At 40.0% G+C, this 25,031-nt stretch overlaps 1 protein-coding gene across 1 annotated transcript in view; it reads left to right on the forward strand.

Annotated features, from left to right (window-relative positions):
• Chd9 (chromodomain helicase DNA binding protein 9) overlaps window positions 1–25,031 on the forward strand; it is a 219,952-nt gene that overhangs the window by 84,102 nt on the left and 110,819 nt on the right. The window contains exon 3 of the mRNA XM_029532736.1: window positions 14,395–16,007. Coding sequence (XP_029388596.1) covers window positions 14,559–16,007 — 1,449 coding nt within the window. The 5' untranslated portion in view covers window positions 14,395–14,558. The remainder of the gene's footprint in view (window positions 1–14,394; window positions 16,008–25,031) is intronic.

The raw sequence follows: 25,031 nt of genomic DNA on the forward strand, positions 1-25,031 counted from the left end.
CCTGCCTCTGCCTCCCTAGTGATGGGATAAAAGACATGTGCCACCACCACCCAGCTGAACATTCTTTAAATATTTAAATTACAAGATTATACTAGATAAGAAGTTTTGAGGGCTCAGTGGGTAAAAGCACTGACCATCAAAACTAAGACCTTGGATTCAGGCCCCCAGAAGAAGGACCGACTCCTGTGAGTCACCTTTTGCTTTCCATCCGTGCTTAAAGCATAAGGTGGACAGCAATAGAGGAATACGTGACTTCTAACCTCCATACTCATACACGCATGTGTGCGCACACACACATATGCATCAATAATTATTAATTAATAAAATTAATCTAGGAGTGTTTAAATGTTATAGCAGTCCTGTGAAAAATTTATTATTTGTATTTGTGTGTGTGTGTGTGTGTGTGTGTGTGTGTGTGTGCTGTGTGTGCATTTGGAGATCAGAGTATAGCTCGGTGGCGTTGATTCTTTCCTTATACCTTTACATGCAAGCCCACCAAAGGGATTTCAGACTAGATTTGACGTTCCTCTTTAGCTTCACAATTGAACCAACTCTGAGGTACAGAAAAATTGCATTGCTTGAGGTATAGATATTAGTGAAAACTTTTAGCTATTCCATAACTTAATGAGTCCTCTATTTATCTAAGCATACAGTATACTTACTGGTTTTATGTTGGTGAAAGTATCTTAAAATCAGCAGTATGCAGCCATTAGGAAGCCCTGCTGTACACCAAGCTGTTCGCCCTTTTTGGTTGAGTGACACCCATCTCTGTTATTTATAAATGTCCCTGCATAGTTCACCATATTATTTTGTTGTTGTTCGGCTGTTTTGAGCTTGGCCCTGGACTTCACTGTGCAAGCTAACTTGGCTCAAACTCCTGACACTCTTCCTGTCTCAGCTGCCCACGCCTACAATTCCAGGCGGGATGCAGGAGGCCTAGCTCAGTTAGGTTTTTAAAAACGATTTTTGTTAAATTATGACAGATGTGCAGAAAAGCATATAAATCACATGTATACAAGTCTGTGATTTATTACAAGGTAAACACATCTCTGTAACTACCACCCAGGTTAAAAAAAAAAATGGAACATTATCATTAGCAGTCCGGAAACTCCCCGCATAGGCCTTTCTAATTACCACCCCCTTTCTGTCTTTCCAGAGGGGGCCATTATCCTGACTTCTGAAACCACAGACTAGTTTTGCCCAGTTTTGAACTTTATTAAGCAGAGTGATATACTATATATTTCTTTGCATAGTATTTATGTGATTCATATGTCCACGTAGAACAGTACTGTATATATTTTCATTGTGTTTATTTTGATAGACACAGTTTTAGTTTTGGACTATAAGTTATCATATACATACATGAGCATTTGTGTATTATGTGTTTTAGTGAATGTACACATATGGGTGTGTGTTTCTTTTCTTTTCTTTTTTTTTTTTTTTTGGTTTTTCGAGACAGGGTTTCTCTGTGTAGCCCTGGCTATGCTGGAACTCACTCTCTAGCCCTGGCTGTCCTTGAACTCAGAAATCTGCCTACCTCTGCCTCCCAAGTGCTGGGATTAAAGGAGTGTGCCACCACTGCCTGGTGGGTGTGTATTTCTAAGAATGGAAAACTTATAGATATGTGCATGCTCAGCTGGCCATCTTGGATTCCAAATTTTTTCTAATTCACACATATACAAATGCATAAAAGTACTAGATATCAATTCAGTTATGTGGATTTATTAACCTACTAATGCATTTAGTAAGTCTTCATTATCATCAGAGGTTAATATTGATGATAGATTTGTTTATTTTACATATATTTATTTTATGTATATGTAAGCTACTGGTTGTTGTAAGCCACAACTAAACCTGGGTCGTCTTTCATAGAGTAGTAAGAACTTTTAACTGCTGAGCCATATCTGCAGCCTGACACCTTGTCTTTAAAAGTTTTTTATTTTATTTTATTTTTTTAAATAAGTCCGGTTTGGTGTCTCATGCCTTTAGTCCCAGAGCTAAGGAGTCAAAAGAGGCAGATCTCTGTGAGTTGAGGCCAGCCTGGTCTACACACTAAGTTCCCAGATAACCAGAGGTAGCTACGCAGAGAAACATTAAATCCAAAAACCGAAATCCAAAAACAAAAACCAAAAAACATTAAAAAACAAAAGCAAAAAAAAAAAAAAAGAAAGAAAGAAAGAAAGAAAAAAAAAAAAGCTTTTAAAAATGGAAATTTGGAGGCAGAATTTCCAGAGCTATTGATGGAACATATCTATTCTGTAAGCAGGCAGCTAAGTCATTCTTCTCTCATTGCTTAGGCCAGAAACTGTAGGAAGGCCACTGAGGTATTAGCTGGCTGCCTTAAAGAAGCATGAAGTTGGGTTTTATATCTTTAGTAAGAAATACATCTTAGAACAATCATTTATAGTATTTGAAGAAAAATGTAATTTCTCAAAGATGTGAATGTGAAATGGCCTTTTAGAGGCTGTTTGAAGACCTGAAATACTAAGTGAATTTGGTAGACATGATGAAGTCCCTAATAGAACTTGAATGTCTTAAATTACTTCAAGAAAAACTCCAAGAAAGAAAAATCTATGGCAGTGTAGTGTCAGAAGAACCAAAGGAGTTTCTATGAAGAGAAGTGGTTAAGTGGACTGGTCCTAGAACCCATTTGAGCAGTTTTCTTTGTGGGTTGATCATTGTGGTAGCCACACCAGAGATAAACTACTCAGCCAATCTTCTTCTGTTTTCGTACTCACTTGTGAGTGGTATAGATCACCAGAATTCCAAGAAGCTTAAATGTAAAACATGAAGCATTTACATGGTGTCTTGCTTGGATTATTTTACAGCCCTCCTATATCTGATCACCCTTCCCCATTTTTCAGAGAAGAAACAGCTTCACAGTGATGTTCCCAGGATTCCAGAGCAAAGTCAGTGATGCAGCTATGGTTCCAGTCATGCTAGCAAGTGTCCAGAGGACACAGAGCCATCATTCAGCATGGTGTGGCTCACATCCGTAAGCCCAGCACCTGGGAGATGAAGGCAGGGTGTCTACCGTCAGTTATAACCTGGACTGTGTAGTGAGTGTCCACAGAGACCCTGCCTCAGAAAGCCAAAACAGACCTCACAAGACAGCTGCACTGCAGGTTCTTGTGTAGCCTTGTGGATGGAAAGTGTTCTTCCTGTAAGGGGTTTTTGTGAATTTATATCGGAGCATTGGGCTTTTTTTTTTTTTTTTTTTTTTTTGCTAAATGTCATAAAATATCCATAACTGTGTTTGTCATCTGTATTTGTCAGGCTTCTCTAGAGTAACAGGACTTACAGAATGAGTCTCTCTCTACATATTAAAAAGGGAACTTATTAGAATGGCTTATAGGCTGCAATCCAGCTAGTCCAACAATGGCTGCCTATGAATGGAAAGTCCAAGGATTGAGTGGTTGTTCAGTCTACAAGGCAGGAAGGATGTCTCAGCTGGTCTTTATTACATGCTGGAATCCCAAAGGAGTATGCTACAGTGCCAGTCAAGAAATGGACTTGCTAGCAAGGTGCGAGCAAGCACGCCAAGCAAAAGTGTCTGTCCTTCTTCCATGTCCTTATATAGGCTTCCAGCAGATGCGTGATCCAGATTAAAGGTGTGTCTTCCCATGTCAAGATCTGGATTAGATGCTGATCTATTTACTTCAAATTAAGCAAAAATCTCTCACAGGTTTTGGACTTTAGTTAATTCCAGATCTAGCCAAGTTGACAACCTAAAATAGCCATCACCCCACCTTAACAAAGCATTTAGATTTTTTTTTAAGATACGAATTTTTAAAGATTTATGTGTATGAGTGTTTTGCCTGTCGCATGTTTGTGCACTATATTTATACTTGGTTCCTGTGGAGGTCAGAAGAGGGCAGCAGATCTCCTGGAACAACTCAAAGTCACATATGATTGTGAGCCACCATGTGTGTGCCACGAACCAAACCTGGGACCCCTGCAAGAGCAACAAGCCCTCTGAGCTGCTGAAATACCTCTTCAGCCCACGACATTATTTATTTTTTATACCTTCATCTTCATTACACCATGGTACACACTGTATGTGTGAAGGCCAGACGATAACTTGTAGCAGTTCTGGCATTAGTGAATTTCTGAAAGTATGTACTGACTACAGGCCAAGAATTTATAATAGATAGTAGGAATGAAAAGACCTGCTCATCCTGTTTAGTAGAAAGGACAGACAAGCAGACAAAGAATGAGAACGAGAACACTGTGTAAGATAAAGACTATATGAAGTTAATGAGTAACAGTTCTCGTTCTCTCTCTCTCTCTCTCTCTCTCTCTCTCTCTCTCTCTCTCCCTACCTCTTTCTCCCTCCCACCCCCTCTCTCTCTCTTTCTCTCTCTGTGTAAAACCTTACAAAAAACAGTACCCAAGTTTAGTCTTAAAGATATTTGAAACATCAGGGGGAGAGTGGTGATTAGACATGCAGGCAAGCAGACATAAGAACGAATTACACACGGCAAGTACAGTGCAGTCGTGATACTATTTCAGGAGCTCATCAGAAAATTCTGACTTAGACTTCTAGCTCTACAGGCCAGTGAGAATCTTTAATTACCGAGTCACTGTGTTTTAGGGCATTGAGTATATTCTTTCTGAATTCTGTCACCTGTGACTTAGATGGTCAAATGAGGGGACAGACTGAATGATTCACCAGGTAAGAGTGTAGCAGCGAAGATTTGAACCTGCGCCTCCCTAACTACACAATGGCTGACTTGTATTTAACAGTCTTTCTAAACTTTTGGTGGAATCTATTTTTGTTGCTGTTATTGTTTTGAGGCAGGGTCTTACAGTGGCTTGAATGTAATTTCTATTTAATTTTTTTGAACCTACCCCTCTATTTAATTTTTTTTGTTTGTTTTGGTTTTATGGAGACAGGGTTTCTCTTTGTAGCCCTGACTGTCCTGGAACTCTTATCAGGCTGGCCTCAAACTCAGAGATCCGCCTGCTTTTGCCTCTTGAGTTCTGGGATTAAAGGAACATGCTACCACAAACTGATGAATCCAATTTAAAAAAGCATTTTTTTTTTAATTTTACTTTTTTCTAATGTGGATTTATACTTGAATCTGTATGTGTGCCCGAGAAGACTGGAAGAGGGCATCAGATCCTGTGGGCCAGTTTGGAGCCACCTTGATAAAACCTGAGTCCTCTGGAAAAGTAGTATGAACTCTTGACCTCTGAGCCGTCATTCTCTGACCATGAGGGACTCTTACATTTGACATTAATTATGTGTTTGTTTGTTGCTTCTTACCTATGTTTTCTGAGACACTTTCACTAGTCAGCTCAGACTGGCTGGCAGCCTGCTCCTTCTCACACCCCCAAGTGCTCTGTGTGTGTGTGTGTGTGTGTGTGTGTGTGCGTGCGCGCGCGCGTGCGAGAAAGAGAGAGAGCAAGAGAGCGAGAGCGAGAGCGAGAGCGAGAGAGAGAGAGAGAGAGAGAGAGAGAGAGAGAGAGAGAGAGAGAGAGAATGAGAATTGGTGCCATGTCACATGCGTGAGGAGATAGAGGTCAGTTCTGGAACCCATTCTCCCCATCTATTATGTGGTTTCTGGGACTGAATTCTAGTCAAGTGGCTTGGTATCAAGTGCCCTTTAACTTGTTGAGCCATCTCTCAGGGCCACTTTTGAATTAAAGAGTTGAAATTATAAGTAATATAGATTATTATCAATATTTTAGGGATACATAGAGCAGTTATATAGTTTTAGAACATAACAAATTGTGTTTTGTAGAGGGAAAAAAAAAATCACACCATCCAAGTCATGGCACTCATCCTTTACCATGGTGCTAAGTTCATGACTCTTTTTTTCTTTAAAAAAATTTTGCCAAGCGTGGTGGCGCATGCCTTTAATCCCAGCACTTGGGAGGCAGAGGCAGGCAGATTTCTGAGTTCGAGGCCAGTCTGGTCTACAAAGTGAGTTCCAGGACAGCCAGGGCTATACAGAGAAACCCTGTTGCAAAAAAAAATTTTTTTTTAATGTGTAGAAGGCTTTTGCCTGCATATACGCATTTGCATAGGACATCAGATCCCATGGCCTTTTAGTTACAGATGCTTGTGAACCACCATGCGGTGCTGGGAACCGAACCCAAGTTAAGAGCATGTGTTCTTTCAGAGGTCTCATGTGTGGCTCCCAGAGCTCACACACCAGGCATCTTACTGCCCCTGAGATGCAGAGGCAGGCAGATTTCTGAGTTCAAAGCCAGCCTGATCTACAGAGTGAGTTCCAGGACAGTCGGGGCTACACAGAAAAACTCCCGTCTTGAAACAACAACAACAACAAAAAAAAATCAAAAACAACAAAAAGAATATTTTTTAAAAAGTTCTTGTCTTTCACTTGGCTTGGGGAGTTTTTAGTCACATGGTGTCCCCTTTCCATGGTTGCCATTAGCTCCCTGGGCATATTTAACAGAATTTATTAATTGTCTGCTACATTCAGTAACTTTCTTAGGGTCAGAATCTATGTCCCTGTTCCTCCCCCCCCCTCTCTGTATGTGTGAAACAGACATATTCAGCATTTGATATTACAAATCTGTAAATAAGATTATTTTACATCTTGCTCCAAACGTTCTGGAGACTGGGGTCTTTCATTTTGAGTACTCCTTCCAAGCACCTATGAAGTGTCTGCATTTCTTCTTGGTGGTCACCGAAGTCTCTGCTTTAGCTTGGGTTCAGACTCCATTTTCCATTGTTTCTCTTTTGGTGCTGGGGGCTGAGTCCAGGGTCTCTTCCTTCTCCTTAGACCCCTCCCCACTGCTCTCTGCTCCTGTTAACAGGGATCTCCTTTAATGATAAGGATTTGCCTTCTGTTTCTTAGTTGTAAACCCTTGGCCTGCTGATTTCCAGGTTCCTGCTTGTTCTTTGAAACATTGGAAAGAAGGGTGTGGAGGCTTCCTCCTGGGGCACTGACCTCTCTCTCTCCTACCTGCCATTTTTAGTGAACCAACCAGCTTTGTGGCCAAAGTAAGTGGGAGTGACCAAGAGAGGAGAGCAGGCTGTGAGGGCAGAGAGCTGTTGAGGTGGGAGTGGGGACTGTAGTGCAGTCAGAATGGGGAGTGCCCGTTTCTTTATGGGTGTAATACAGAATCACGGGAGAACTGTGAGTGAAGTGACCCGGAACAATTGCCATGAGATCACACCTGCTGCTTACTGTGTTGAAACACAGCCAAGTAAATGACAAGGTTAGTGTCATGGCTATACACAGGAGAAGAAACCAAGTATTTGTTAGGTTATATGGGTTTGAAGTGGAGATATAATATATAATAGATATAAGTTATATATAAATATATATTTACAAATATAAATAGATATAAATATGACATACGATAGATATAAATTTGGAAATTACCAACATATATAACATTTAACTTTTTGAGACTATTGAGAGTCAATATAGACAGAAATGAAAATAGATTAGAGTACCCCTAAGTACCCTCAACATTTAGAGGTTAGTGTGCCCCCAAGTACCCTCAACATTTAGAGGTTAAGAGTATTCTCAATATCTAGGTCAATAGTTCTCAACTGGTGAATCATGATCTCTTGGTAGGGTCTAACAGTCCTTTCACAGGGGTCTCCTAAGACCATCCTGCATTTCAGATATTTACATTATGATTCACAACAGTAGCAAAATTACAGTTACGAAGTAGTAACAAAAATAATTTTACAATTCAGGTGTCATCACAACACAAGGAACTTTTTTTTTTTTTTCGGTTTTTTGAGACAGGGTTTCTCTGTGTAGCCCTGGCTGTCCTGGAACTCACTTTGTAGACCAGGCTGGCCTCGAACTCAGAAATCCGCCTGCCTCTGCTTCCCAAGTGCTGGGATCAAAGGCGTGCACCACCACGCCCGGCACAAGGAACTGTTTTAAAGGGTTGCAACATTGGTAAGGTTGAGAACCGCTGCTCTAGAGGAAAGAATCATGTGTAGAGTCTGAAACTGAACACTAAGGAAAAAAGGAGAGAAGTGAGTGAGTTTGCTGTTTGTCATTAAGCATTTAGGGGACTCCTCCCTGGTAGCTGTAACAAATCCTCCTGACAGATAATTGAATCAAGAGGGAAGAGTGAGGAGAGCATCAGTATGCCTTTGGTTGGGTCAATTTCAGAAGACGGTGGGAATAAAACTGATTTCAAGAGATAAGGTGGGCATGGTGGCTCATGTATATAATCTAGATACTCAGAAGGCTGAGTTGCCACGAGTTTAAGGTGAGCCAGAGTGGCTTAGATTCTGTCTCAAAAGAGGATTAGAAATGTGGTTATACTAACATAAATAATAAGTCCCCTAGTTTATTCCCCATTAGCACACACATAATGCTTGTTGGATTTTTTTTTTTCGCTTGTTTTTGTTTGTTTGTTTGGTCTTTCTTTCTTCCTTCCTTTCTTCTTCTTCTTCTTCTTCTTCTTCTTCTTCTTCTTCTTCTTCTTCTTCTTCTTCTTCTTCTTCTTCTTCTTCTTCTTTTTTTTTTGTTTTTCGAGTCAGGGTTTCTCTGTATAGCCCTGGCTGTCCTGGAACTCACTCTGTAGACCAGTCTGGCCTCAACTCAGAAATCCACCTGCCTCTGCCTCCCGAGTGCTGGGATTAAAGGCGAGCACCACCACACACAGCTGGTTTTTCTTCTTTTTTTGAGACAGAATGTCCAGGGGAAGGTGTAGCCTAGAGTTCACCATGCAGCCCAAACTGGGTTTGAAGCAATCCTGCCTCAGCTGGGATTATAAGTGTGAGCTCCCATGCTTAGGGGAAGAAATTTCAAAAATGTCTCTAATGGTTTAGGAGGTTCAATTGGAGTACTTCAGTTTGTAGGCTAGAGGCTGTTTTTCTGGAATATATGTATCTAGTCTAGCAGGTAAGATTCCCTAGGAAAGGAAAGAAGACCAAACTTAAAAGTAAATAGTAATATCCTTATGGGTAGAATACACAACTTTACATATATTAATTCTTAATTCTGTGCAGATTTTAGTAGTCCTTGTTGCCATTTAAAATGTCTAAACATTGTTGAGACAATATTGAGTCCATTATTTGTGGATTTACACATTTTCATGTAATATTCATTGTTCAAAACTCTCTGTGCTTCCTGTTTTGAAAATGATATTGTAAGGGGCTAGAGAAATAGTCCAGTGATTAAGAGCACTGCCTGCACTTCCAGAGAGCCTGTTTTTAATTCCCAGCACCAACATGGAAACTACCTGGCACCTGTAACTCCCATTCCAGTGCATCCTGTCTTCTACCTTCTGCAGACAGTACATGTATCTGGTGCACAAACATACATGTAGGTAAAACACATATGCATATAAAATCATAAAATGGTTTAAAATTATATAAATTACCTTTTAAGATATTCTAAATTAAAAATCTCATTAACTGCTAATCGTTCTTGGTTGTTCTGTGGCATTCTAGCATAAAGTTTTTCTCAGTAATGTATTCTTAGTAATTGTAGTAAAGGTGACATCTTCCTTTGATGTGGAAAACATTTTAATATGTATTACAAACTTAGTCATCATATCAAGTAGGTAGATCAGGTGGTAGGCTTTTTGTTGACCTTTTTGTTTTTCTTACTGCTACTAATAAAGAGCCTTGTAAATGACCCTACACTATCTTCTAGAGTTTTTCTTTTATGGCAGAGTAAGACTCATTGTTTTGTTTTGTTTTGTTTTTTTGGTGAACCAAATGCTGATGTGTTTCTGTTTGTTTTTTGTTGTTTGTTTGCAAGGTCTAACTGTGGAGCCCTGCCTGCCTTAGAACTTACAGTGTTCCCTCTGGTTCTGACTCCAGAATGCTGGGATAAATGCCTTTTTTTTTTTAAATTAAAAATTTAATTATTTATACATGTATGTGTCAGAACATGAAGTGCATTTCCTACTGAGGTCAGACGATGTTGGGTCCCTTGGAGCCAAAGTTAAAAAGAGTTGTGAGTCCTCTGATGCAGGTGCTAGGGACCAAGCTGAGGTCCTCTGAAAGAGCAGTGCGTGGCTCTTACCAGCCAAGTCATCTCTCTGGTGCCCCAGTGGAGCAGAACCAGTAAGCACACTTGAAGTCATTTAAAGATACAGAACTCTATTCAGGACTGCATGAGATGTCTAACTCTTGAGTTAGTGCGTCCCTTAGTCCATGTCCAAGTAGAAGAAGTTAGGTTATATTCCTTCCTAGGCAAAGGTCATGTGGATTAATAAAAAGATAGAATACTTTGGATTTTACCTGCAAGGTACCATGTCTCTAGGAATTAATTACTTCAGCCTTACTCCTTGACTCTGTGTGTGTGTGTGTGTGTGTGTGTGTGTGTGTGTGTGTGTGTGTGTGTGTGTTTGTGTGTTGGGGTGAGTTGTTGGGTTTTTTGTTTGTTTTTGCTAGAGTCTTCTTATGTATTTCTAGCTGTCTTAGGATTTGCTCTGGATGCTGTCTTTGGACTCACAAATATGTGTCTGCCTCTTGACTCCCTCACATTAAGATTAAAGCCATGCACTACACCCGGCTCCACAGAGGATTTCTTTCTAGTGTAAAGAAGAATGAAGTCGTATTGTTTCAGAAAAACAACAAAGCAGAGACAACAAAGAGGCTGCTGCCTTAAGTGATAGGCTTAAGTAAACTTTATACTTGGATAACCTTATGAAGCCTTGTAGTGACTACACACCAATTAAATATATTTAAAATACTTTATTGATATAGTTTACATACTGTATGACTTAATCATTTAAATAATTTACCTCCTTTGTAAAAATTTTATTACTTTTGTGTGTGTGTCTGGCTGTATAAATAAGTATGGTGTGCATGTGTGCTTGCACTTGTGCCGTGAAAGCAAGTGGCTTTATCTGCCAGGACATCTCTCTGGTCTCCCCCCTCCCCCACATCCTTTGAGTTTTAAGGATTTATTTTTATTTATGTGTATGTATGTATGTATCTGGAGAGTATACCACATGTTTCATGTGCCCATGGAGGCCAAAAGAGTGTCAGGTAAGAGTTTCTGGAGCTGGAGCCCCAGGCTCATGTGAGCCACCCACTGTGGGTTCTAAGACCCAAGCACTGGTCTTCTGAAAGAGGACTGAGCACTCTTTGACCTGAGCCATCTTTCCAGAGCCTCTTCTTCCTTTTTGATGACAGTCTTTCTTTTTCAGTCTAGGCTGACTTCCAGCCTAAGATTCCTTAGATTTTCAGGCATACATCACCACACCCAGCCATGGTTTCTGGTAATGACAGTTGTCTGAATATCACTGTAACCAGTTTAGGCCATTTTCATCACCTCAAAAAGAAACCCCTTAACCTATGGCCAGTATTCACTGCTCACCAGTCACACCACACACCCATCCTGCCTTCAGCCTTACAACCACTGGTCTACTAATGGTCTCTATAGATTTGTTAGGGAGATTGCAAGTTTGAGGCCAGCATGAGATACATATTAAAACTGTCTCAAAAAGGGGAGGGGGTGCAGAGTAAGCCTCTGTAATTGTACGGTTTTCACAGTTATGAGCTATGAGTCAATGTTTCATTTTTGTTAGATATTTAGTTTTTGTAATGCTGGGAGTTGAACCTGAGTCCTTTTACGTGTTATAAAAGAATTCTACCGCAGCCCTCATTTTAATTTGAGACAAGATCTCAGCAAGTCATGTAGTCTGCTTTGGACTCAATCTGTACCCCAGGCTGGCTGACCTTGAATTCATGACTTTCCAGTTTCAATCTATAAGTAACTATGTTAATACGATCAGGTCCTAGTGAAATAGATTCACTTCTTTTTATTACCTAATAATACTTCATTATACTGATATATCATGCTTTTATTTATCTACTTATCAATTGTTAGACAGCTGGTTATTCCCCCTTTTTAATATTGCAAGTAAATACTGCACTGAGCATTGACATGCAGATTAGCATTGAAGTCTCTGCTTTCAATTCCACTGGGTATTTACCTAGTAGTAGAACTACTAAACGGTACACAAATTTTATTTTCAAATTTTTGAGGACTTACCAGACTTTTCTACAGAAATTACACCCCATCACTAATGGCGTGTTCTCTTGTATTCAGGTATTTTCTTGGTGTTTTTACCTTGTCTTCCTAATGGGTCAAGAAGTGATCTTTTATTGTTTTGGTTTATAGTTCAGTGTAATTAATGAGACTGGATTTTTTTTATATATATCATTACTAGAGATTTTTATATCTTTGGAGAAGTATCCAGATTTTTTTAAACAAATATTTGCCCTATTTTCTTGCTAGAAACTTGTTAAAACTGCTTTATATGTTCTAGATATAAGTTTTTACACGTTTTAAATATAAGTTCTTTTTTGTTTTGTTATATTTTTTGAGACAGAATTTTTCTGTTGAGTAGCCCTGCCTACCCTGGACCCTGAACTCAAAGATCTGCCTGCCTTCACAGCTGTCTCCTCCTCTTCCTTCTCCTCCTCTTTCTCTTCCTCCTCCTCCTTCTCCTCCTCTTTATCTTCCTCCTCATCCTCCTCCCCCTTTGTGCTGGAATTAAAGATGTGTACTACCATTATCTTGCTGGATATAAGTTGTTTATCAGACACATCATTTATACAAGTGTTCTTCTTTTCCCTATGGGTGGTTCATCTGCTTGCTTATATGACTTTGTGGTTTTGTTTGTTTGATGAGGTTTCCCTCACTCAGGTTGGCCTCCTGAAGAGCTACTATTGCAGGCATTTGCCCAGGGGTTTCTTTAGTATCCCCTAGGTTGTTTCTTTTTTTTTCTCCTAGAACACATCTGAGAGCCAGGGTCCTGAGAGGATGGAATTTACATATTATTACTGGGGAGAATGTGGATTATCTCTTTGGAAGGTATTCTGGCAGCTGCTGAAGGTATCATTTGAAACACAAACTTTTGTATTCTTACTTATTTTCCAGACAGTCTCTCACCAGAATACCACAGCTGGCCTCGAACTTACAATCCTCCCATCTTAGTATGGGAGTAGATAGGACTGTATATTTCAAAACCACCTGGTTGTTTGTAGGTTTTGTTTTTGTTTTTTGAGACAGAATCTGACCATGTAACTCTGGCTGTCCTGACACTATGTAGACTTACAGAGATACTTCTGCCTCTGCCTCTGCCTCCTGAATGCTTAGATTACACATGTGTGCTATCATGCTTTGCCACATAGGGCTTGTATACTTTTCACATCAAAACTTTTCATTTTGCAGAAGTAAAAACTAGGTTTTCATCTGACATATACTGTAGACGTATTTTTCATCATGTATTATAGTATATTATAATCATGTGAAATCCTAAAGTCACACAGTAATATGGTTTCCGTAATTGTTTTATTGTATCTACTTTTCCTAAAATTAAGTTAAGAGTGAACAAATTGCTGTTAGCTATTGCTTCCATTTCCTCTTATGATTTGTCCTTAGTGACTAAAATTTTGTTATATGATTAAAGAACAGCTGTAGTACCTGGGTTTTTTGTTTGTTTTTTCACCTCCTTAAACTTCTCCTTCATTATATTCCCATGTTACAGAATAGTTTTCTCCAGTTGGTTGGAACACAAAGTGCTTGTTTTTTGGGAATTGAACTCAGGACCTCCAGAAGAGCAGTCAGTGCTCTTAATCTCTGAGCCATCTCTCCAGTCCTAGATTGTCTTAAAAGCAGTTTATTATTTATTTATCTCAGGCTCTTGTTTGTTTCTATTTAGCTTGAATTTCAGTATTTGCATAGTTTGGTTAATAAAATATGAAGCATGCATAATCCTAATGATTTAAGCAGTTTCATTAGAGATGGAGTAATAAAGACAACTGATTATAGGAAGATACTAGCATTTGCTTCACAGATACCTAAGTTATTTGGCTGTCAGGCTGGTCTGCCGTGCTAGATAAGCAGTGGCGCCGTGTGAACTACATGAGGCTATGTGCCAGCATAGTTTGCAGCCGACTCAGGCTAGTGCTCTCAGCTAACCAAACCAAATGAGTTTTCCTTTATTCTGGGTCACCTTCTCATGACATCTTGACAATTATGCTTCTGGTTTTTCTACATATACCCCATGGGACCTGGAACAGGTGACCACAATCCCCTAACTAACCCAAGAATATCTGACACTAGCTCTCAGACACATACCATTTTGAAGGGCAGTGCCTAGATAACCTGCTCACTGCAAAGAGGTGCTGGGACTGTGAGATATTTCACCCTGGAGTGTGACCTACCGTTTGCTATTCTTGGGGTTAATTTACGTTCTTTCATCGTGGTATATATACTTCAAGTAAAGCGATGTGGACTTTTACCTTTAAATGAATAGTTGTGTCCCCCACAGGAGCCTGTTTTCTTCTGCACAGAATATTAATAACCTATTTGCAACGAATTGTCACACACAAAGTACTCTGTAGACGTTTTCTTGATAGAAACTTAGTGAGTGCTTACTACTGAGTTTAAAATACTTTTGTTGTTCTTTTCCTAGGGTTCTGACGCTTCATGTCATGCCATCATGTAGAGCAATAATGAATCCTGGCCTATGTTGGACTAGTTGACAACCCTCAGAAATGATACAGTAATACCTACCGCAGGGAAGCTGAGCATACTCTATTTGGAGTGGACAACCCAAATTGTCACTGGAGTTTCAAAATGACAGACCCAATGATGGACTTTTTTGATGATGCTAATCTTTTTGGTGAGACTTTAGAAGGCTTGTCAGATGATGCATTTGTACAGCCGGGACCTGTCTCACTAGTTGATGAACTGAACTTGGGTGCAGAGTTTGAGCCTTTGCACATAGACTCACTAAACCATGTTCAAGGTACTCCAACACATCAGAAGATGGCGGATTTTGAACAGTTAAATCAATTTGACTCGATGAAGTTTCACCCAGTTAATCAATCTTTTGGCAGCCCAGTTGAACACGTATTATCTCCACACTCTCAATTTAATTGCTCTCCAATTCATCCCCCAAACCAGCCCAATGGCTTGTTTCAAGATGTAGCAGATGGTAGTCCAATGTGGGGTCACCAGACAGCTCCAGGCCTAGCTAATCAAAATGGATCCCCCTTTCATCAACCAGGACATTCACACTCTCTGCATCAAAATAAAAGCTTTGTGGCACACCATGATTTTGCCTTATTTCAGGCCAGTGAACATCAAACACAATGTTCTTCCCTTCACTCACAACAAAATAGAAGGAATCTTAACCCAGGGCAAAACTCTCTTGGCCAGGCTAAAAATTTTCTAGATGCTAATGTTAACAGCGCACACAGAGTTAACGTTAACCACCTTGCCACTGCCCCCTCCTCACAGCAGACTCTTCCAGTGCCATTTTCTCCGACTGCAAACCCTCCTGCACACTTCCTCAAGTGCAGCAGTCACCAGGAAGGCAACTATAACAGACCTTCTCCAAGTATGACTTCCTGCTCTGTGAGTAACTCGCAACAGTTCCCTGCACACTATTCCTTCTCCAGTGGTCACGTGTCCCCAAGCAGTCTCCTTCAGTCATCTGCAGGTCTCACTCCCAGTCATACAAATCAGGCTTTATCTGATTTTGCTGGAAGTAACTCCTTTTCTCCTCATAGGGGAATGAAGCAAGAACCCGCTCAGCATCTCCTGAACCCCACTCCATCACTGAATTCAAATAACTTTCCAATTCTGCATTCGTCACATCCTCAGGGTAATTATAGCAACTCAAAATTATCGCCTGTGCACATGAACTTCCCAGATCCTGTTGACGCAGGACCTCCAGTGGGTCATTTCAATGACCATGCAGAAACTAATGGTTTCTCATCTTTAGAAGAGAATTTACTTCATCACGTGGAATCTCATGCAGAACCATTTGCAGGACTTGACCCAGAAGACCTCCTGCAGGAGGGTCTTCTCCCCCAATTCGATGAATCACCATTTGGACAAGATAATTCAAATCATGTTTTCGATCATGACCTTGATCGCCAGTTCACTTCGCATCTTGTAGCGAGGCCTTCTGACATGGCTCAAACTCAGCTGCAATATCAGGCTCGGGGCTGGCCTTCCCCACTGTCTAACAACCATCAACATTTACACAGCAGAAATCATCTATGTTTACAGCGGCAGGTATGTATTCCTCTGTTTTTACTTTGGCAGTGCGAGGGTGGGTGTGCTACTGCTCAGTTCATTTTAAATGAGACCTTTCAAGAGTTCTTAAAGATCAGAGTTGTACTGAGTGTGCCTATTTCCACAGGTTTAGCTTGCTGTTATATCCTATTGAAAAGCAATTATTTCTATTTTGGAGCTGTGAGATTTAATATGTCTTATTACTTTTGTGTTTACTTTATTATAAGGCTGTCTTGTTAAAATTAAACCTTAGTAACAATAATTAAGTAGGAAACAACAGTTTGGAGATATTTTAGTATTACTATGATAGGCATAGAATTGATGTTTCTATACAAGCCCATACAGACTTATCAGCAACCTAACATCTCCCTTATCCCTGGGTAAAGTGCACAGGAGGAAATTCAGAAAACAGGTCCTATGGAGCTCACCTCTGTGGTCTTATCTCCTCCGTGCTCTTGGCTTTCAGTTGGCTGAGGCAGGGTTGCAAGTTTAGGTTGGTTTGGGTACGTTAGAGGAACTGTTAAGAAACTAAACACATATCAAAGCTCAGAAAGTCACAATTATAAAGCCAAGGTAATGTGGAACTTCAGTTAAAATTCAGTGTGTTGTAAAAAATCATAAAATGTACATTTGTTTCACTTATTAGAAACATTTTTTGACTGCTCATGCTTTAAAAAAATGTTTTTGTTACATTTTTTAATCTCTGTGTGTGAATGTATGTGAAAGCATTCAGGTGTGGCTAGAGGTTGGGACCCTGGTTTCTCATTCTAGAAATGGATTCTAGTATCAAACTTGTCACCAGGCTTGGCAGCAAGTGCCCTTACCTACTGAGCCATCTCACCAGTCCTGATATTCATGCTCAATGCTGGCATATTTATGGGGAAATTAATAATGTGCATGGCTTTTTAAGCTGATAGATTCTTGAGAAATATGACACAAACAAAGCAAAAATAATATATCCAAAATACATTTTTTAAATGTATTATTTTATATGTGTGAGTATTTTGCCTGTATGCATGTCTGTGTACCGTGTGCATGCCTGGTGCCCACAGAGGACAGAGAGGTTGTTGGATCCCCCTTGGATTGCAGTTACAGATTGTTATGAGCTGTCATGTGGGTGTTGGGAACTGAGCCAGGGTCATCTGGAAGAGTCGCCAGTGCTTTTAGCTGCTGAGCAATCTCTCTAGCCCCCCAAAGGTATTTTATGTTTAAAGCAGGGAACTGGAAATACCACAACTTATTATCATATACCAATTTAATGGATTACTATAAACATTAAAAAGACCTTGAAGGCTAACACTGAGAAAATGTTAATGATACTCCGGGAATGAGATATAACTCCAAATTATAATCATAGTAAGATAGTTCAGAGTGAAGGTAGTGGAATGTGACTCTGTGGATTAGACTCTTGGCTCCTCATACTTCAGAGGTCTAACTTTGAGCTAGTTATATAATTTCTGTATGTCTCTGTTTATTCATCTTTCTTTTAGATTTATTTTTATTTATAGCCAAGTGTGATGACTTACACTTTTAATTCCAGCACTGGGGAGGCAGAGGCAGGCAGATCTCTGAGTTTGAACCCAGCCTGATCTAGAGAGCAAGTTCTAGGACAGCCAGGGCTCTGTGTGTGTGTGTGTGTGTGTGTGTGTGTGTCTGTCTGTCTGTCTGTCTGTCTGTCTGTCTGTCTGTATCTGTGCTATACCTTCAGACCTCTTTTTAGTCTTCATTTCCAAAAAGATCTTGTTTTGTTTTGTTTGAGTCAGGGTCTCTCTATGTCATCTTGGCTGGCATGTAACCTGGAAGTCAGAGACCTGTCTCTGCCTTCCAAGAGCTAAGATTAAAGGAGTGAGCTACCACATCTGCCTCAAGGTAGGTTCTTTCTACATTGTATAGGTTGGCTTTGAACTAACTCTGCAGTCCAAGCTGACTCTAAGCTTACAGTCCTTGGCTCAGCCTTCCACATACCTGGGATTGCAAGCCTTTGCCACCAAGCCTGGCTTTGTTTTACTTCAAATAACATTTTCAACACATTAGTTTTTTAAACATTTTTATTAGCATATATTAATTATACATAATAGAAAACTTTGTTATAATCTTTTCATACACATAGCGTACATATGCATGTAATGTAGTTTAATCATATTAACAAGCACTGTAATAACTTCTTTTGTCTCCCCTTGATCCTCATCCTCTTTCTAACCAGCCTTCCTTTTGCTTTTGTTTGTGGTGTGACCTAATGATTTTCATTACAGTGGCTTACAGGAGTATGGGTGAGGGACTGTTTATAGGGACCAGAAGGAACACCTTGCCAGTAGCTACAACAGTGATGGAAGTGTCTCTCCCTCCCCTAGCAACTGCCTATAGATTCTCAGAGAGGGGCAAGACCTTTTGAACCTGTCCTGCTTCCATGACTGAATGTTGGTGATGGATCCAATTGTGTGCAGGTTTTGAAGAGGTGTGCAGAGCTGCAGTAGACACACCATGCCCAGGGGGGCACTTTTCACAGCACTCTATCCCTGCCTTCTACTATGACGGTCTTTATGCCTCCTCTTGTGAAATGTTCTCTGAGCCTTGGTCCCGCCACTTCTGAGCCTTGGACTGGCCATACAGATGTCCCATTTAGGGCAGAACATTCAACATTCATGTACCCTCAGCACTTTGACCAGTTAATTGCTGTCCATCACAAAAATAATACTTCTCTGACATAAAGCTGACAGTGGCTGTAATCTAATGGCATAAATGTGATTATTTAGAAGGTACTTTGGTATGCATATCATATCCACTTAGCAAAACAACAGTGATATCTTCTTCACTGGGCCTATGGGGAGTCTTCCCAGGTGTGGTTTCTTTTGACAAGGTCTACAGTCCCAGATGTGGCATCTCAAATCCAGTCCAGCAGGCTGGTTATCCTCATGACAGGCTTGTCCCTGCTGCACCAGTGGCACCAAATAATTTAGTGGAAGATAATAGTTTAGCAGACAAGATTCACAGCTGAGTAAACACTGCCCATGACAACTCCCGAGCACTTTCTGCAGCTATAGTTCAAGTACTGGAACCGGAGTATCAATGCGCAGGCTTGGAAATGTCTAAGATGGATGTACTGAAGATATGCTTAGGTAGTCTTTAAAGGCACAGACCTATCTCCATTCTACTTGTTGAGTGTAGGCTGTTGCTCCCTCTACTGGAAGGAGGGTCAAGCATGGAGAAATTCTCCAATGACAGAATTTAGGTTAGTCTATTGTTTGTATGTAGTCTTTTACTAATTGCTTTGTCCAATGTAGAATTCAATTATGAACCATTAAACTTATTTACTTTCTTCCTTGGTTTTTCTAAGAAGGAACATGTTTTGTTGTGTGTTGTTATTGTTGTTGTTTTGTCTTCCGATTCATGTTTTTCTAAAGATGTTTCCAACTTTGAAAGTAAGAGCTCACTTTTGTAGATTTGCAAGTGACATGGCCTCCTCCATTGCTAACATATAAACATATAGACATTGAAGAGAAATTTTTTTCAAACTCCATTTGTAAATCATCGTGGGTTGGAGAGATGGCTCAATGGTTAAGAGCACATATTGTTCTTGCAGTGGACCCAAGTTCAATTCCTAGTACCTATATCACAGAGCTCACAACTGCCTATCACTCCAGCTCCAGGGGATCTAGCATCCTTCTCTCCTCTGCTCTCATATGTGGATATGTGCACAAATACAACATTTTCTTGTTCTGGACTGATAAGTTAATGAAGTTTAAAAGCTACTAACCATTTTTTTTTCTATGAAAACAAAGTCCAGATAATCACAAAGGGCAATTCATTTGGAATGCTTTTTTATTTTTTAAAATGTATAGGTGATATACCTGTATTCATATCTGTGTACTGCTTGTATGCCTGGGGCCTAAGGAGGCTAGAATTGGGCATCAGATCCCTTGGAACTAGAGTTACAGATGGTTATGAGTCCCTATATGGGTAGTGGGAGTCAAACCTGGGGCTTCTGGAAGAACAGCTCATGCTTTTATCCACAGAGCCACCCCCAGCTCCAGTGTTCTTTGCTTGTTTGTTGTTTTGTTTGTTTTGTTATTATTGTTTTGGTTTAGCACTACAAGAGTTTCTCTGTGTAGCTCTGACTGTCCTGAAACTCACTCTGTAAACCAGGCTGGGATTAAAGGAGACCTCTGCCTCCTAAATGTTTTAAAAATCAGGTTTCATTAGCTCTATCTCTTGCAGTAATTTTGTTTTGGATTAAACTAGCACATTATATGAGTGGTGTGACAGAATCTGAGCGGTGTCCATTTTTCCTTTCTTGATCAAAGCTAATTCTGCCATAAGCCCGGTGATACAGGGCAGCCTGTTAAAGCTCTCGCTGTGCCTGGCTGTCCACCTGAGTTTGAAACAGACCCCCTAAAGCAGCTCTCCACATGTGCTCTGTACTGAGTCTCCACATGTGCTCTGTACTGAGTCTCCATATGTGTTCTGTACTGAGTCTCCACAAGTGCTCTATACTGAGTCTCCATATGTGCTCTATACTGAGTCTCCACATGTGCTCTATACTGAGTCTCCACATGTGCTCTATACTGAGCAGCTGTGTACACATCCAACAAAGGAAGTCCCAAGACAAACCTTACACTGGGGACAAGATTATTCTTTGATCTCCTTCCTGAAAAGTCACTGTGGTGCTTCTCTCAAATGTACAAGACTGCTGAGAACACTGACTGTTAAAGAATATACACTTTGCCTTTTCTCTTCCCTCAATGGCAGTCATGTGGACAAATAGTGAGACAAAGGTCTCACTATGTACCATGGCTGGCCTGGAACTCTCTGTGTGGACAGGGTTGGTCTCACACTCACAGTGAGACCTGCCTCTGTCTTCCAAGTGCTGGGATTAAAGGCTTGTATGCCATCATGCTTAGTTGCTATTTGAAAAGGAGAAAACGCTAAGGCAAGAGGCCTGCCTAGATATAGATTGGAGCACAACAGGGCAGGAGAAGCCACAGCAAGGGTTTCCAAGTGATTATTTACAACATTGTAAGCAGAAGCAAAACATTCACCTTCATCTTTTGTTTTTGGAGAAAAACATTTGGCAGAATAACATTCTAGGTTTTTTTTTTTTTTTGTAAGCTCTTTTATAACATATTTTGTTCTATTATAACAGTCTCTAGTTTTTGTCTTTGCAAAGTGAAAATGACATATGAGTGAAATTCACTGTATACATTCTATAGCAAAGTGATGTAGGGTGGCTTAATTGCCATTCAAAACAGGAAATGCTGGCTTAGATGTGCTTATATATGATATGATGCTCTGTTAGCTTTTCTATTCTGGTAATTTCCTCCCCCCTCTCTCTCTCTCTCTCTCTCTCTCTCTCTCTCTCTCTCTCTCGATTTTCAAGACAGGGTTTCTCTGTGTAGTTCTGGCTGTCCTGGAACTCACTCTGTAGACCAGGCTGGCCTCGAACTCGGAAATTTGCCTGCCTCTGCCTCCCAAATGCTGGGATTAAAAGCGTGTGCCACCACTGCCTGGCTTCTGATAATTTCTTAACATTGCTTAACTTCTTAATGTTCTTTCCCCCTTAAGCTACCATGATACATACTACTTAAACACATGAAAAGTGAGGTTGGGCAGCCCGTGCAAGGCACTTTTGATTTGTTTTGTTTTGTGTTTTTTTTTTTTTTTTTTTTTTTTTTTTTTTGAGACAGGGTCTCTCTGTAGCCCTGGCTCCACTGGAACTCACTCTGTAGACCAGGCTGGCCTCTAACTCAGGGATCTTCCTGTCTCTGCTCCTACCCCTCACCTCCCTAGTGCTGGGATTATTAAAGGTATGCACAGCCACATCTGGCTACAAGGCATATTTTTAAGATAATATTTTCTTAATAAATTTAATATAAGGTTATAAACATTGATTATTTAAAAGACACATACGTAAAAAATGTTGCTATGTGTGATACAGAATAGATATGGGATAGGACCATGATTTTTCATACTCTAGAGATTGAGGCCAGAAGATTAGAGTTCTCGGCAAGTTTGGAATATTTAATGACACCCTGTCTCAAAAAGCAAGAACAGGGAGTAAGGGAGCAGAGGAAGATAAGAATGAAATTTGAACTTGTGAGGTTGTTAGGAAAGATAACCACTGTTGACATTTTGTTATATAAGTAGCCAGTGAAATCTGTTGTACAGTGTTGCAATTTTCAGAAACAAAGTTAGAATCCAAGCCTCACTGTTGACACTTTGTTACCTAAGTATCCAGTGAGACAGATACCCTATAAAGTCCTCACTGGCCTGGAGCTCACTTTACAAACCTGGATGGCCTCTTCCTCCCACTGCTACAGTCTTCCTGGCTCTGCCTTCCAAAGCCTAAGGTTAGCCAAACAGCCACACATCACAGCATCCTACTAAGAAAGTGTAATAGCTAACAGGACAGTGCTTTGAAAAAAGTTTAAGTGCTGTATCTAAATACTTGACGTACATTTATTAACACATTGGGCCACCACAATAAACACTTCATTTGGATTTGATCATTTGCTTTCATTTACATGAGAGGAAATTGAGGTTTGGAGAGGATAATGAACATCAAGGTACATAGTAAACAGTTACTGTTAATTCAACCCCTCCTAGTTTGATTCCATTATCACTTTGGGTAAGTATGTTAATGCTTACATACTATATAACAGTAATATGCTAATTTCCCCCCTCTTCCCATTCAAAACTCAACATTACTAGTGCTGGGGAGCTAACTCAGTGAGTAAGAGCATGTGCTGGGCAAACATGAGGACCTGAGATCAGATTCCCAGCACCCAGAAGCCAGGTGTGCTATTGCACTAACTCCTGCACTGTGTGGGACAGAGACAGGAGGATTGTTGGGATTTGCCAGCCAGTCAGTCCAGCCAAAAGATGCTGAGCTTCAAGTTCAGTGAGATACTGCCTTGAAGAAATAAGGTGGGGAGTGATAGAGGAGGTGATCTAGTATCCTTTGGCCTCTTCCAGGGTGTAGGCATACCCCATTCTCCATCCCCAATTCCTCTATTCTGTTGAGAACCTCCAGCTATAGAAAACTATGGATTTCTTCAGGCAGTGTTGGTAATAGATTATCCATTACCAGAGGGAGAACAATCCCAGGGCAAGACAAATAAAAAGCTTAAAAGATTGTAGGTAAGATAACACACATGTCCCAAAGGTAAACTTAAAAGATTGTATGTAAGATAACACCAGATGTCCCAAAGGTAAGCCCAGTAATTATCTTCAGATATTTGAAGGACTTCAGAGGCCAGAATAAGGGCCTAGCAAGCAGGAATGAGATCATGGAAGAAGTTTCCAATAAAGCTCTTTTATTGAAAGTGGGGAAGTAGGGTACTAGCCCAGAATTTTCCTAAGAGAATTTCTGTAGGTGAGAAATGGACTAACTTGGTAGTTTATTTCAACTCCTAAAATTCTATCACTGTAGTTTTAGGACATATTATAGAATATATCATTTAAATTATCTATGTAGCTTCTGTGTAGCAATTATAATATTTTATTTTTTTTAGTTAAAGTAGGGCATTTTACTCTAGAAGATTTGACAGAAATATCAAAACCAAGCATTTATCCCCTAACTGTAGATAAATTGCTAGACAATTTCTGTTTTGCGCTTTGGCTTACTCAGACAATCAAGATTTTTGAAATATCTATTTTATAATAGTTAAATGTGACTGGCAAGGTTTCTCTATTTGAGTAACTAATCTGAAAGTATGATAAATGAAGAAATGCTTTACTATGATGCGGTAGCACTAATATAGGAAGAGGTATCAAGTGCATAGCAGGAAGCATGCACTACAGCTTTCAGTTAAGTGCACCCTGGTTAACTGCGTAGACCACAGTTTGCCCATTTACCGTGCAGGGAGTACTTTATAATTTGTGGAAAAAGGGACAGTCTTTGAACAGATATTGGTTCCCAACTTGAATATGCATTTGTATATCCCCATATCTATAGCCTCATATATCAACAGTAAGATGAGTTAGAAAGGCCATGACTTGCTTATTGTTACAATTTTCTTTCATAGATAAAAGTCTGTATGTAGTGCTTTTACAGGTGACCAGAAATGAGAGCAACACCCTTCTATGTGAGACATTATATTTAAAACACTGTGTTACAGAGAACAGTTATAATTTATTACCTACAATGTGCAAGTATTTATACCATTTTTTAAAATATAAGGGACTTAGATAACTACAGATGTTGCTATATTGGGGTTCTGGAACCATCTTTTGTGCTTTCTACAGCCTCTTGGTGCTACTCATTACTGCTGTGTTTCTCCTTCATCCTGGGCCAGGGAGACAGAGTGGTCATCAGTCTTGCTATTTGTGAAGGAAAAAAATAAATAATTTTCCTCTCTATCCTTAATAAGTTGAGTTTTTATTTTATTTTAAATTTTTATTTATTTATGTATTTATGTGTGTGCATGCATGTGTGCATTGTTTGCCCACGCTAGGAAGCCAGAGGCATCAGATTCTCCTGGAGCTGGACTTAGGTATGAGTGCTTGCAAGCTGCATGATGTGAGTCTTGGGAGCAAAAGTCTAGTCCTCTGCAAGAGCAATACACTCTTAAACACTAAGTCGTATCTCTAGCTGACTGTATGTTAACAGAATGAACAATTTGTTTAGTGCACTTAAAGAGACAGCAGGTTGACTGTCTGTGTGGTGGCGCACGCCTTTAATCCCAGCACTCGGGAGGCAGAGGCAGGCGGATTTCTGAGTTTGAGGCCAGCCTGGTCTACAGAGTGAATTCCAGGACTGCCAAGGCTACACAGAGAAACTCTGTCTCGAAAAACTAAAAAACGAAACAAAACAGAGAGACAGCAGGCTGAGCTATAATAAGAATATAGTCTACTTAATTTTAGAAAAATTCTCTTTAGAAAAATTTAATACTTTAAAATATATATGTTTTATACACATGCATACACACACACACACACACACACACACACACATTAATTTGGACTATAGGAAAGAAAGCTAAGCTAGGTGGTGGTGGTAAATTCCTTTTAGTCCCAGTACTCAGGTGG

This window comes from Mus pahari, chromosome 20 (assembly GCF_900095145.1).
Source record: "Mus pahari chromosome 20, PAHARI_EIJ_v1.1, whole genome shotgun sequence".
NCBI classification, from domain to species: domain Eukaryota; kingdom Metazoa; phylum Chordata; class Mammalia; order Rodentia; family Muridae; genus Mus; species Mus pahari.